At 43.8% G+C, this 14,738-nt stretch overlaps 1 protein-coding gene across 1 annotated transcript in view; it reads right to left on the reverse strand.

The window, feature by feature from the left end:
- LOC130123880 (solute carrier family 25 member 36-A-like) overlaps positions 1-14,738 on the reverse strand; it is a 39,463-nt gene that overhangs the window by 17,676 nt on the left and 7,049 nt on the right. Inside the window, exons 3-4 of the mRNA XM_056293204.1 lie at positions 8,641-8,718; positions 1,103-1,203 (exon numbers count right to left, since the gene is read on the reverse strand). Coding sequence (XP_056149179.1) covers positions 1,103-1,203; positions 8,641-8,718 — 179 coding nt within the window. The remainder of the gene's footprint in view (positions 1-1,102; positions 1,204-8,640; positions 8,719-14,738) is intronic.

Here is a 14,738-nt window from a genome sequence, read left to right on the forward strand (position 1 = left end):
CCCCCCCCTTTTTTTCCTCCCCGATTGGATCCGACCAATTACCCCACTCTTCCGAGCCGCCCCGGTCGCTGCTCCACCCCCTCTGCCGATCTGGGGAGGGCTGCAGACTACCACATGCCTCCTCCCATACATGTGGAGTCGCCAGCCGCTTCTTTTCACCTGACACTGAGGCGTTTCACCAGGGGGACGTAGTGCATGGGAGGATCACACTATTCCCCCCCAGTTCCCCCTCCACCCAAACAGGCGCCCTGACCAACCAGAGACGGCACTAGTGCAGCGACCAGGACACACACCCACATCCGGCTTCCCACCTGCAGACATGGTCAATTGTGTCTGTAGGGACGCCCGACCACGCCGGAGGTAACACGGGGATTCGAACCGGCGAGCCACGTGTTGGTAGGCAACGGAATAGACCGCCACGCCATCTGGGTTTGAGTATTATTTTTGTGCGATGACAAAGAGAAAGCAGAAAAAGCTGGATCTCGGCACTGACCGGTTTAAACTACGGACTCAAAGGATCTTTGGTGGTTTTGTTTTACAGCGGTTTATATTTTCGGTCGAGACAAGTTTGATCCCGAGAGTCTTAAATTGTGCTTTCGTGACCCCCCCCCCCCCAAAAAAAGACAGTCTGCTGTTGATACTTAAACACCCACGTGAGGGTCGGCTAAATAACCAACACACAAGAAAACTCCAAAAAAACTAGTGTTTAGCTTGAGCATGCCTTAACCAATCAAGAGATGCTTGCTTTGAAAGGGAACAAATAATGACTTGAAATGAGAAGACGTCCCCCCTCCCACAACACCAAGATGGAGAAGGAGATGGGGGGGGGGGATGAAGAGAGTAACACCCGGAAAAACTTCAAATAAAACCAAAGCAATTCAACAAAAGATGAAATAAATCCATAATCCGTATATAGACTCTAGCTAGGTGAAAAACAAAAACTGAATAATTCTCTAACAAACGTTTACTGGGCAGCTACATCCCAGCAGTGAGATACACTGCCCTGCAGACTTCACACAGACAGACAGACAGACAGGAATAGACAGACAGGAACAGACAGACAGACAGACAGCAGGGACGGGGTTGAGGGAAGCGTCTCTACCTGCCATGCCAGCGGACACCATGTGGACTTGGGTCGAATCCGGCTCGAACACTCCGTTCAGCTTCTCCTTGGCCGTCGAGTACGCCGCAAAGTAGATCGCCCTGCAACAAACAGCCACGGTGAGAAAAGTCCATCGTGATCGGGATTCAACAGTGGTTAAAGGCAGATGTGGCGCCCACCGCTACATCAGCTACAGCCTGATTGTGATGCTTTTTACCCCCCCCCCGACATCCCCCTCACTGCTGTGGGACAAATCAGTCGCTGTTCATAATGTCAAATATACAGAATTAGCTATGATGATTAAACCATAAAAGAATAACCAAAGAAGGCAGTAACGTGGGTGTCCGGGTGGCATGGCGGTCTATTCCGTTGCCTACCAACACAGGGATCGCCGGTTCAAATCCCTGTGTTACCTCAGTCGGGTGTCCCTACAGACACAATTAGCTGTGTCTGCAGGTGGGAAGTCGGATGTGGGTATGTGTCATGGTCGCTGCACTAGCGCCTCCTCTGGTCGGTTGGGGCACCTGTTCGGGGGGGGGGGGGGACTGATCCTCCCATGCACTACTTACCCCCTGGTGAAACTCCTCACTGTCAGGTGAAAAGAAGTGGCTGGCGACGCCACATGTATCGGAGGAGGCATGTGGTGGCCTGCAGCCCTCCCCGGATCGGAGCAGTGACTGGGACGGCTCGGAAGAGTGGGGTAATTGGCCGGATACAATTGGGAAGAAAATCAAAAAGAAGGAAAAAAAAAAAAGGCAGGAAGGCACATAACTGTGCATATATGATGGATGTAAAAACTACTCGGCGAATGAGCGACTTGTATGAAAAAGAAATGGTTTCAATTGCCTAAATCCAGCTAGTATGTCAGGCGAGAGCAGGCCACGGACGACAGCAGTCTGTCTGTACTTCATATTTTCTGTGTGTGTTTGAGTGCAAGCCTTTGTGTCTGTGTGTGTGTGTGTGCGTGCGCACGAATGCACAAAGCACACTCACATGCCGTGCTTTAGCAGCAGATTTATCTCGCATGATTTCTCACTAAACTCAAATCACAGGATTTAGTTGAGTCAAAATTTCCGATCCTGCGGAATTAAACCCACAGATCTGAGTGAACCGTCCACAAATGACTCGTGCCTCATCCCAGATTGTGCTTGTTCTGCTTAATGCCTGGGAACATGCATGCATGCATGCAAGGCAATACCATGAAGAGTGCACTGATGAGACTGGTTGAATTGTGTGTGTGTGTGTGTGTATACGTACTTGTTTATGTGTATGTATGTAACCGTGTTAAGTCTCAGTTATATAACGACTAAGACTATCATTTCCGGCCCTGTGTGTGTGTGTGTGTGTGTGTGTGTGTGTGTGTGTGTGTGTGTGTGTGTGTGTGTTTAATTTTTTTGAAATGGAGAGTATCTATAGCCTGGCAAACTAGGTGTCCTTTATGAGATCCGTCAACACACGTCATTCTAACTCTATCTTGAATACAGTTATTCAACTGTAGGAATACACTCATACAGTTGAATAACCTTAATTATAATGTAAATATTCTATCCATCCATCCACCCATTATCCAAACCGCTTATCCTGCTCTCAGGGATGCTGGAGCCTATCCCAGCAGTCATTGGGCAGCAGGTGGGGAGACACCCTGCCAGGCCATCACAGGGCCCAAACACACACACACACACACACACACACACATTCACACCTAGGGACAATTTAGTATGGCCGAGTCACCTGACCTACATGTCTTTGGACTGTGGGGGGAAACTGGAGCCTCCGGAGGAAACCCACGCAGACACGGGGAGAACATGCAAACGCCACACAGAGGACGACCCCCAAGGTTGGACAACCCCGGGGCTCGAACCCAGGACCTTATTGCCGTGAGGCGACTGCGCTAACCACTACACCACCGATGTATATTGTCTCACAGTAAATGTGTTGCTACACATCCTCTTGAAACGAGGACCGACGGAACTAAAACCTTTTTCTGTGGCGCTCAGTATCTATAATAAAGTTTAATCTTCACATTACTCTTCATTGTGAGGATGTTCTAGATGACTGTGATGAGACACTAGGGAGGATGGAGTGTGCGCTGGAACAAGCCCATCATCATCCCTGAACAAACCCGACCTCGCTGCGTGCCGACACAGTCCCACATCTGCTGTACGCAACTGTTTCGTCCCTGTTCTCAGGAAGCAGCGAGAGATGGGAGGAAACAGACACTCCCCGAGGTGACTACTGTTTCATTTTCATATGACTGCATTTTCACTGCATTTGTGCTGACCTCAGGCCTCTCCCACACACACAGCTCAGTGCAGTGTGTGCACACGGTTGGATGTGTGCAGACGCCTGCAGGGATGTGACATGTCAAGGTTCACGTCTACCTTCGTCTGCGAGCTCCGCCTCCTCTTTTCCTGCAGCACTTAGTGTAAAACAAGAAATCTTTGTTGTTGTTGTTGTTTTGCTGGAAATGTATATTTCAGTGCAGGACGCGGGCTGTACTACACAGAGGCGGGGCTGTTTAATGAGCAGACGTGCAAGCAGACAGCCTGTGTGTTCATTAGGTTTGCTGCTTATGTAACAATATCCTCCTATAACTAAGCTTGTTACGACTGCCTTCACTGTACAGCATGCTACTTCCTCCTCACGCACACACACACACACACACACACACACACACACACACACACACACACACACACACACACACACACAGCTGCACAAATAATCCCTAAAGGGCTTAAGTATTACCACACATACATGCACATATTCATCCACATACATTCATTCACGCACACGCACACACACACACAAACACACACGCACACATATGCAGACAAACACACACACACACACATGCAGACAAACACACACAAACAAGCAGACAAACACACACGCATATGCAGACAAACAAACACACACACATATGCAGACAAACACGCAGACACATACACACATGTAAACACACACACACACACATATGCAGATGTTAATACTAATAACAAGACAGACCAAGACAAAGACCTGACACAGATGTTAATACTAATAACAAGATGGACCAAGACAAAGACCTGACATAGATGTTAATACTAATAACAAGACAGACCAAGACAAAGACCTGACACAGATGTTAATACTAATAACAAGATGGACCAAGACAAAGACCAGACACAGATGTTAATACTAATAACAAGACAGACCAAGACAAAGACCTGACACAGATGTTAATACTAATAACAAGATGGACCAAGACAGAAAGACCTGACATAGATGTTAATACTAATAACAAGATGGACCAAGACAAAGACCTGACACAGATGTTAATACTAATAACAAGACAGACCAAGACAGAAAGACCTGACATAGATGTTAATACTAATAACAAGATGGACCAAGACAAAGACCTGACACAGATGTTAATACTAATAACAAGATGGACCAAGACAAAGACCTGACACAGATGTTAATACTAATAACAAGATGGACCAAGACAAAGACCTGACATAGATGTTAATACTAATAACAAGATGGACCAAGACAAAGACCTGACACAGATGTTAATACTAATAACAAGATGGACCAAGACAAAGACCTGACACAGATGTTAATACTAATAACAAGACAGACCAAGACAGAAAGACCTGACATAGATGTTAATACTAATAACAAGATGGACCAAGACAGAAAGACCTGACACAGATGTTAAACTAATAACAAGACGGACCAAGACAGAAAGACCTGACACAGATGTTAATACTAATAACAAGACAGACCAAGACAGAAAGACCTGACACAGATGTTAATACTAATAACAAGATGGACCAAGACAGAAAGACCTGACACAGATGTTAATACTAATAACAAGATGGACCAAGACAAAGACCTGACATAGATGTTAATACTAATAACAAGATGGACCAAGACAAAGACCTGACACAGATGTTAATACCAATAACAAGATGGACCAAGACAAAGACCTGACATAGATGTTAATACTAATAACAAGACAGACCAAGACAAAGACCTGACACAGATGTTAATACTAATAACAAGACAGACCAAGACAAAGACCTGACATAGATGTTAATACTAATAACAAGACAGACCAAGACAAAGACCTGACACAGATGTTAATACTAATAACAAGATGGACCAAGACAGAAAGACCTGACACAGATGTTAATACTAATAACAAGACAGACCAAGACAAAGACCTGACATAGATGTTAATACTAATAACAAGACAGACCAAGACAAAGACCTGACACAGATGTTAATACTAATAACAAGATGGACCAAGACAAAGACCTGACATAGATGTTAATACTAATAACAAGACAGACCAAGACAAAGACCTGACACAGATGTTAATACTAATAACAAGATGGACCAAGACAAAGACCTGACATAGATGTTAATACTAATAACAAGACAGACCAAGACAAAGACCTGACACAGATGTTAATACTAATAACAAGACAGACCAAGACAAAGACCTGACATAGATGTTAATACTAATAACAAGACAGACCAAGACAAAGACCTGACACAGATGTTAATACTAATAACAAGATGGACCAAGACAAAGACCTGACACAGATGTTAATACTAATAACAAGACAGACCAAGACAGAAAGACCTGACACAGATGTTAATACTAATAACAAGATGGACCAAGACAAAGACCTGACATAGATGTTAATACTAATAACAAGACAGACCAAGACAAAGACCTGACACAGATGTTAATACTAATAACAAGACAGACCAAGACAGAAAGACCTGACACAGATGTTAATACTAATAACAAGATGGACCAAGACAAAGACCTGACATAGATGTTAATACTAATAACAAGACAGACCAAGACAAAGACCTGACACAGATGTTAATACTAATAACAAGACAGACCAAGACAAAGACCTGACACAGATGTTAATACTAATAACAAGATGGACCAAGACAAAGACCTGACACAGATGTTAATACTAATAACAAGACAGACCAAGACAGAAAGACCTGACATAGATGTTAATACTAATAACAAGATGGACCAAGACAAAGACCTGACACAGATGTTAATACTAATAACAAGACAGACCAAGACAGAAAGACCTGACATAGATGTTAATACTAATAACAAGATGGACCAAGACAAAGACCTGACACAGATGTTAATACTAATAACAAGATGGACCAAGACAAAGACCTGACACAGATGTTAATACTAATAACAAGATGGACCAAGACAAAGACCTGACATAGATGTTAATACTAATAACAAGATGGACCAAGACAAAGACCTGACACAGATGTTAATACTAATAACAAGACAGACCAAGACAAAGACCTGACACAGATGTTAATACTAATAACAAGACAGACCAAGACAGAAAGACCTGACATAGATGTTAATACTAATAACAAGATGGACCAAGACAAAGACCTGACACAGATGTTAATACTAATAACAAGATGGACCAGGACAAAGACCTGACACAGATGTTAATACTAATAACAAGATGGACCAAGACAAAGACCTGACACAGATGTTAATACTAATAACAAGATGGACCAAGACAAAGACTTGACACAGATGTTAATACTAATAACAAGATGGACCAAGACAAAGACCTGACACAGATGTTAATACTAATAACAAGATGGACCAAGACAAAGACTTGACACAGATGTTAATACTAATAACAAGATGGACCAAGACAAAGACCTGACACAGATGTTAATACTAATAACAAGATGGACCAAGACAAAGACCTGACACAGATGTTAATACTAATAACAAGACAGACCAAGACAAAGACCTGACACAGATGTTAATACTAATAACAAGATGGACCAAGACAAAGACCTGACATAGATGTTAATACTAATAACAAGATGGACCAAGACAAAGACCTGACACAGATGTTAATACTAATAACAAGATGGACCAAGACAAAGACCTGACACAGATGTTAATACTAATAACAAGATGGACCAAGACAAAGACCTGACACAGATGTTAAACTAATAACAAGACGGACCAAGACAGAAAGACCTGACACAGATGTTAATACTAATAACAAGACAGACCAAGACAGAAAGACCTGACACAGATGTTAATACTAATAACAAGATGGACCAAGACAGAAAGACCTGACACAGATGTTAATACTAATAACAAGATGGACCAAGACAAAGACCTGACACAGATGTTAATACTAATAACAAGATGGACCAAGACAAAGACCTGACATAGATGTTAATACTAATAACAAGATGGACCAAGACAAAGACCTGACACAGATGTTAATACTAATAACAAGACGGACCAAGACAAAGACCTGACACAGATGTTAATACTAATAACAAGATGGACCAAGACAAAGACCTGACATAGATGTTAATACTAATAACAAGATGGACCAAGACAAAGACCTGACACAGATGTTAATACTAATAACAAGACGGACCAAGACAAAGACCTGACACAGATGTTAATACGACTAACAAGACAGACCAAGACAGAAAGACCTGACATAGATGTTAATACTAATAACAAGACAGACCAAGACAAAGACCTGACACAGATGTTAATACTAATAACAAGATGGACCAAGACAAAGACCTGACACAGATGTTAATACTAATAACAAGATGGACCAAGACAAAGACCTGACACAGATGTTAATACTAATAACAAGATGGACCAAGACAAAGACCTGACACAGATGTTAATACTAATAACAAGATGGACCAAGACAGAAAGGAAGGATCGATGAAGCAGAAATAATGGTGATGGATGACACAGCTGAGGTGGCCTGAATAACTCAGCAGGAAGATGAGGATGCAGCAGTATCTAGGCAGAATAAGACATGTCAGTGAGGGGTTTTACTTACACACACACACACACACACACACACACACACACAACTGTGCCCAATGTCAGTGCTCCACCATGGTGACACAGCGCAGCACCATCAGTCATGTGACCCACGTATCACAGCTGGCCTGCTGTGTTGCAGCCATTTGAGTCAGATGCTGATTGACCAAGACCGGGCTGTTATATAATAAACAGCCCGGCGAGCAAATGAGCTGGTGAACAGTGAATCTTGTTATTCCCGCTGGCATGTGAAGCACGGCTCATATATTCCAACTCGGCGTTGCTGCCGGGTTAGGAAACAAGGAATCGACAAACCCGCTGTGGCGAAAAGATGCTGTGTACCCGTATGTATGGTGTGAAGTTTTGCCGACGTAGAGAGGGCTGTGTTTGCTGATAAGGCCTCATTGTGACACACTCGTGTTGATAACAGCGGGTTAGCCCTCTCGAGCGCCCACAAAATTGAGATTTTGCTGGCTATCTTTGTCGGTTATCAGAAATGTGGGGTTTTTTTCTTCCATTTTGTCTCGTTTTCATTTTATTTCTTTTCTTAAGCTTTATGTTGTACAACTCTGTGGTTTGAATGAAATCAGCCAAGGACACAAGTTGGCCTTGGAGAGGCAAGAAGAACGCCCCAAACAGGAAGTACGTCGATACATACCTGGAAGGAGCCACGCCCACAAGGTTGGGACCCAGGCCTCTGAAGAGTGAACGGGGTCCCTCTCTCTCGAGTATTAACCTACAAAGAAAAGAAAGAGGGGGGAAAAAGAAAGAGAGTCACTCTAAGGTTGTTAATGGTTACTCATTAAGTGGTACCAGCCAATAAGTGACATATGGAAGGTTTCCCATACAAGTGTAACGAACCGCTGCACCCAAACAAACTGTGCAATAAACATTTACAATTCACTTTTATTACCCCACCCTTCCGAGCTATCACGGTCGCTGCTCCAGCCCCTCTGCCCAGCCAAGGAGGGCTGCAGACTATGTCTCCTCCAATACACGTGGAGTTGCCAGCCGCTTCTTCTCACCTGACAGTGAGGAGTTTCACCAGGGGGGTGTAGTGTTGTGTTGGTAGGCAACGGAATAGACCGCTACACTACCCCCAATTCAAAGCAAATTGGGGGTTGTATCATGTGATAACGATTAAATTTAAAGCCATACAACATAGGTTCATATGGACCCATCATACATGCTGCACCATGCAGATACAGAGGAAATGCAATCTGCAGGAATGCATGCATGGATCTACGACTTTGGCATGTCAAAATAAAAAAAATAAAAAAGGTTTTGCACACGGAAATGAGTGCACGTTTGCCCTTGGCCAGTCTGCAATGGGGGTTAGGCTCGCACTGCAGTGTCCTGAGACTCAAAATAGCCTGGCATTAGAAACAGGGTATATCTTTACAGATTGAGGGGACCCCCCCCCACATAAAAAATAATGACAGAGGAGCTGCTATGATTTCAGCAGTGTTTTAGTGGTGTGATTATGTTGGTTCACTGGCATTGAAAATATATATGTACTAGTGTTGTAGTACTCGAGATCGGTCTTGGTCTCGAGATCGGTCTCGAGACCACTTGTTAAGGGTCTCGGTCTCGTCTCGGAATCGAAGGCATTTTTACTCGGTCTTGTCTTGGTCTCGATACTCTCTAGTCTCGATAATGTCTTGGTCTCGGTTAGTGCGGTCTTGACTACAACACTAATATGTACTATATATTCCTTGTTTCAACCCAGGGCAGTACAGTGGCGCAGTGGTTAGCGTGGTTGCCTCACAGCAAGAAGGTGCTGGGTTTGAGCCCTGGGGTAGTCCAACCTTGGGGTCGTCCCGGGTTGTCCTCCGTGTAGAGTTTGCATGTTCTCCCCGTGTCTGCGTGGGTTTCCTCCGGGGGCTCCGGTTTCCTCCCACAGTCCAAAGACATGTAGGTCAGGTGAATCGGCCGTACTAAATTGTCCCTAGGTGTGAATGTGTGTGTGTGTGTGTCGGCCTTGTGATGGCCTGCCGGCCTGTCCAGGGTGTCTCCCCACCTTCCACCCAATGACTGCTGGGATAGGCTCCAGCATCCCCGTGACCCTGAGAGCAGGATAAGCGGTTTGGATAATGGATGGATGGATGGGTGTTTCAACCCAGTAATAACCTTCAGAATCAGTATTTGTGGGGAGGTATTCATCAAGAAATTAATATCACTGAAAAACCATCCAGTCACTGAGGCAATCTGTTCTCTCCTCCAGTCTCTCTTTATCAATGACTGCTCCTCCAAAGACCCTGCAGAGAAACGCCTCAAGTTTGCGAACAATATACAATATATTCTGCATCGTTTTACTATAATTTATGTAATCATTATGCTTTGCTTACTTCCCTAGACCCTATGTAATCGATTAATATATTCTGCATCCAAAGAAAGGTGAATCAGTTCATCTGGACACAACGTTTATTGAGAGAAACGTTTCATTACTCATCTAAGTGACCTCTTCAGTCTAAACTGACTGCAGGTATCCCCACCCTTATAAACAGCACAGTGGCATAACGACTGAAACCAACGATCAAATTATCGTGACCATTAACTAGAGTTACAATGGCCATGTGTACTATTCACATTGGGGAATAGTTGAAATCACAGCGTTGTAAGATGGTGACAGATGTACTCTTCCCCCCCTCCCCCCCTCGGTTCAGGGATGGACAACAGCTGCAGGTCAATAGAGAAGGACAACAGTTGCCCAAGTGTAAACCAGCGGTGATTCCGTATGTGGTGGGAATGTCGGAACAATTGAGACGTGTAGTTTCCAAACACCGGGTCTCAGTTGCTTTCATACCCCAAAACACGCTGCGCCAGAAGTTGGTCCACAGACAGAGCAATATAGTGTATGCTGTTAAGTGTCAGGAGGATTGCCGTGACTTATACATCGGGGAAACCAAACAGACGCTGGCCAAGAGGATGGCACAACACAGAAGAGCTGACATGTCAGGCCAGGACTCCACAGTCCACTACATCCATCTACAGGTCAGTGGTCACTTTTTCAAGGATGAGGATGTGCACATCCTTGATAGGGAGGAACGCTGGTTTGAATGGGGAGTCAAAGAGGCCATCTATGTGAAGAGGGAACGACCATCACTGAATCCGGGGGGGGCCTAAGAGTACATCTGTCACCATCTTACAATGCTGTGATTGCAACTATTCCCAATCCTCTGTGAATAGCCCCCTTTTCTGTTAGTAAACATAGTGAGTTTTTGTGGGCGGAGCTTAGCTGGAGGCAAATATCCATACCTACAACAGACAAAAGTATAGTTTAACATTACCTTACTTACCTGATATGAAGTATGCGCTACAAAAATGAGAATTTTTGCTGATCTCCTCAGTCCAAACCTTTCGTCTTATCGCGTTTAACCACGGTTGTCTCCGATCTTTTTGACTAGGAGTGGCAGCTGGTATGCGATAAAATTTCAAGTTTAGTTTATTACTTCTTTGATTCTGGCACCCAAAAACACAGCATGAAGACACGTTGGCTAACGTTAGCTAGATGATGTACGCTTGCCCGAGGACGTGACTCATATTTAGCGTTACCGCTTCTGGCTTTGTTTTGCCTCCAGCTGACGCCCTGACGTAGTCATTACGTAGGTTCTAAAAGGGTCTCTAGTACACATGACCATCGGGGCTCTAGTTAATGGTTACACGAGTGCTTGATCATGAGACTGGTCGTTGGTTTCGGTCATTCTATATCTGTCGCCATCTTAGACTGCTGTGATTGCAACAATCCCCGATCCTCTGTGAATAGTACACATGATCAAAGATCACACCCATATTTGCATATGAAACTGGTCGTTGGTTTCGGTCCTTAGGCACTGTACCGTTTATAAGGGTGGTGATACCTGCAGCCAGTTTAGATTGACGAGGTCACTTAGATGAGTGATGAAACGTTTCTCTCTCAATAAACGTTGTGTCCAGATAAACTGATTGACCTTCTTTGCGTTTCTCACCTGGATTATTTAGCCTGCATCGAGACGAATACATTCTGCATGGTTTCACTTTATGTATTTATCACGTTTTGCTTAATTTGTTCTAACTCAAGCAGTCATTATATACATATGTATATATTCTGCATTGTTTTGCAATAGATTTGAGTAATACTTTAGTGTCTCACTGAGCGGTTCTGGTCGATCACAGTTCGTCTACTCTATTGTAATTCTATTCGTCCTGGAACAGGAATCCCTCATGTGACACTCTTCCTGAGGTTTCTCCAGTTTACCGTGAAACCCTCTGGGGCAGAATTGTGATTTAGAGCGATACAAATGAAATGTGACTTGGTATCAAAACCCGACAGGATTCCCATAAAAACATGCATGAGTCCTTATCAGACGTGAAGTATTGTGGTTCCTGTGCTGATGGTGAAGATGACAACCTTATTCCATGATGAGAATTAGCTGACGTCTAGTAAAATGCACACTTGTTTCTGATCTGGATTCATCAGGTAGGTATGACCGAACTGGTTTTGATCAATTCGTCCAGGACTTTTCTCCCATGACGAAAATGAGATGATCTCTAAATAAAACCTTGACAAAAATTTTTCGGCATAACTTTTGTCAAAGAAATTAAAACAACCTTTACCTCTTTCCTGCCTTAACATATCCTTTATATGCTATTCTCATCTTTTTTTTTTTATTGTGTTTCATTTACTGTAATCTGCGCAAGAGAATCACCAAATCAAATTTCTACTATGCAAAAAACCTCATGGGCCAACAGAAAATCTTATTCTCCATTTCTAATCTAGTGCAAAAGTCTCTCATATTTCTACTGTCTCAAATATAAATTCACAGGATGGATATCAGCAAACGATCTCCGCTTTAAAATGGAATTTCATAACCTGACCCATTTTCTCCTTCTTTTTTTTTTCTCGAGTTCTGCTCCTCTCTGTGGTGGTCAGTCTCTGCAGCCTCCCGACAAGAGGAGAACATGAAGGGAGGGCGTACGATCCAAAGCGCTAAACTCAGACCGACTACAACTACCGGAGGTGAGACACAAGTCCAACGTGTAAATCAGACCAAGGCCTCGAATCATAACGTATTGAGAGCGGAAAGAAGAAAGAAAGACGAGCAAGTTAAATAAGAACACATCCTAACTTCTGGCATTCTGGCAACAGCTAACAAGTCTCCATCAGTTTTAGTCTCATCTCATCTCATCTCATCATCAGCCGCTTCTCCTGGGTTGGGTCGTGGTGGGCAGCAAGCTAAGTAGGGCACTCCAGACGTCCCTCTCCCCAGCAACACCCCCAGGCCAGATTGGACATGTAGTCCCTCCAGCAAGTTCTGGGTCTACCCCGGAGTCTCCTCCCAGTTGGTCCTCCCGGACCAGTCTGCAATGCCAGAAGTCAGCATGCCACAGTCCCTGCATTTGCCTGCCGCCCGACCTGCATTGCACCCTACCCCAATGCTCATCCCCACAGGTGGTGGTTCCACAGGGTGGTGGCACCATTTATTTTTTTTTGGACTATGCCCGACCGGGCCCCATGGGCCAAGGCCCGGCCACCAGATGCTCGCCGGCAAGCTCCCTTCCCAGGTCTGGCTCCAGGAGGGGGAGTTTTAGTCTAACCAGCGTAAATGATGAATACTGAGACAAGACACCATGAAAACAGAATGACCCCAATGATCTTTTTATATGCGAAAGTACAACATTGGCATTTTCTGTTAATTACTGCTTGCTGGTGTCAATTTCACAAGATCACTGGGAAGAAAAACCCAATTAAGTTGGATAAAATGACCATTTGTTTGCAAGATAAGAAAAATCAAAGTAAGACTTGCCAACGATTCTGTAATGCCAAACTTGGCAATACACACATAGGTGATAGGAAAACATTACAGTGCCATGTTTCCGTCACACCAGCTACTCCGTTATGTTCAGTGTTCAACTTTGCCCTACCAAAGAGAAGAAAAAATAGTGGCACTGAGCTGCAAGTCACCAACACAGAAATCTAGAAGCTCGGCTCTATTCCAATTCTGCTGGCTTCCCTCACTATTTTTAAAGAGTTGGGTCAGAAGGGGAAGTTGCATACTTTTAGGAACAAATTGTCCATGATAACAAGCGATAAAACTGACCTGTTTGCCCATATGATCCCTCACCATGCCCCCCCCTTCTTGGATCATGACTATCCCTAACATGAGGGTCTTTGTCTGGGCTAAGACTCCCTGTCACAGTCTCATGAGCTTATCTCTGTGCCACGGCATGTGGCACGTGACTCCAAATATTACTCAAGTGCCTTGATAGCGAAACTTCTCCAGATAATTTCAGGGTTAATCAATATCGGAGCACCATTTGATGGAACCTGCAATGATTATATCAACTCTGTTCTGTAACCAACAACAACAGTCATTGGATGACCTTTGTCCCTCATTGGTGACACTACACAGCCCCTCCATACTGAGGTGGAGTTGGAGCTGCTCCCAACAGGGTGGCACTGCAGAGCACTCCTGGCAAACGAAAAGATCTTTAAGGGATCTTTTGTTCCTAGTGCAATAAATTTCATGAACAAACGGCATTAATCTGCACTCTCCTGCATTGAATGTGTGCTGTACACTGTGTGCATGTTGTATTAATTGTTGTACTATTGCATGTTATGTGATTTGCTGTATTGATGTAATGTAATGTTTTTATTGTATCTGGTGAAACCAAAGGGGATTTTCTGGCCTGAGCAGGACAATAAAGTTCTAGTCTATCAGTAACCACACGACAATGTAAAACTGCTACAATCACTTTTTCGCAATGTTACAATTA

Source organism: Lampris incognitus, chromosome 14 (assembly GCF_029633865.1).
Source record: "Lampris incognitus isolate fLamInc1 chromosome 14, fLamInc1.hap2, whole genome shotgun sequence".
Lineage (NCBI taxonomy): Eukaryota > Metazoa > Chordata > Actinopteri > Lampriformes > Lampridae > Lampris > Lampris incognitus.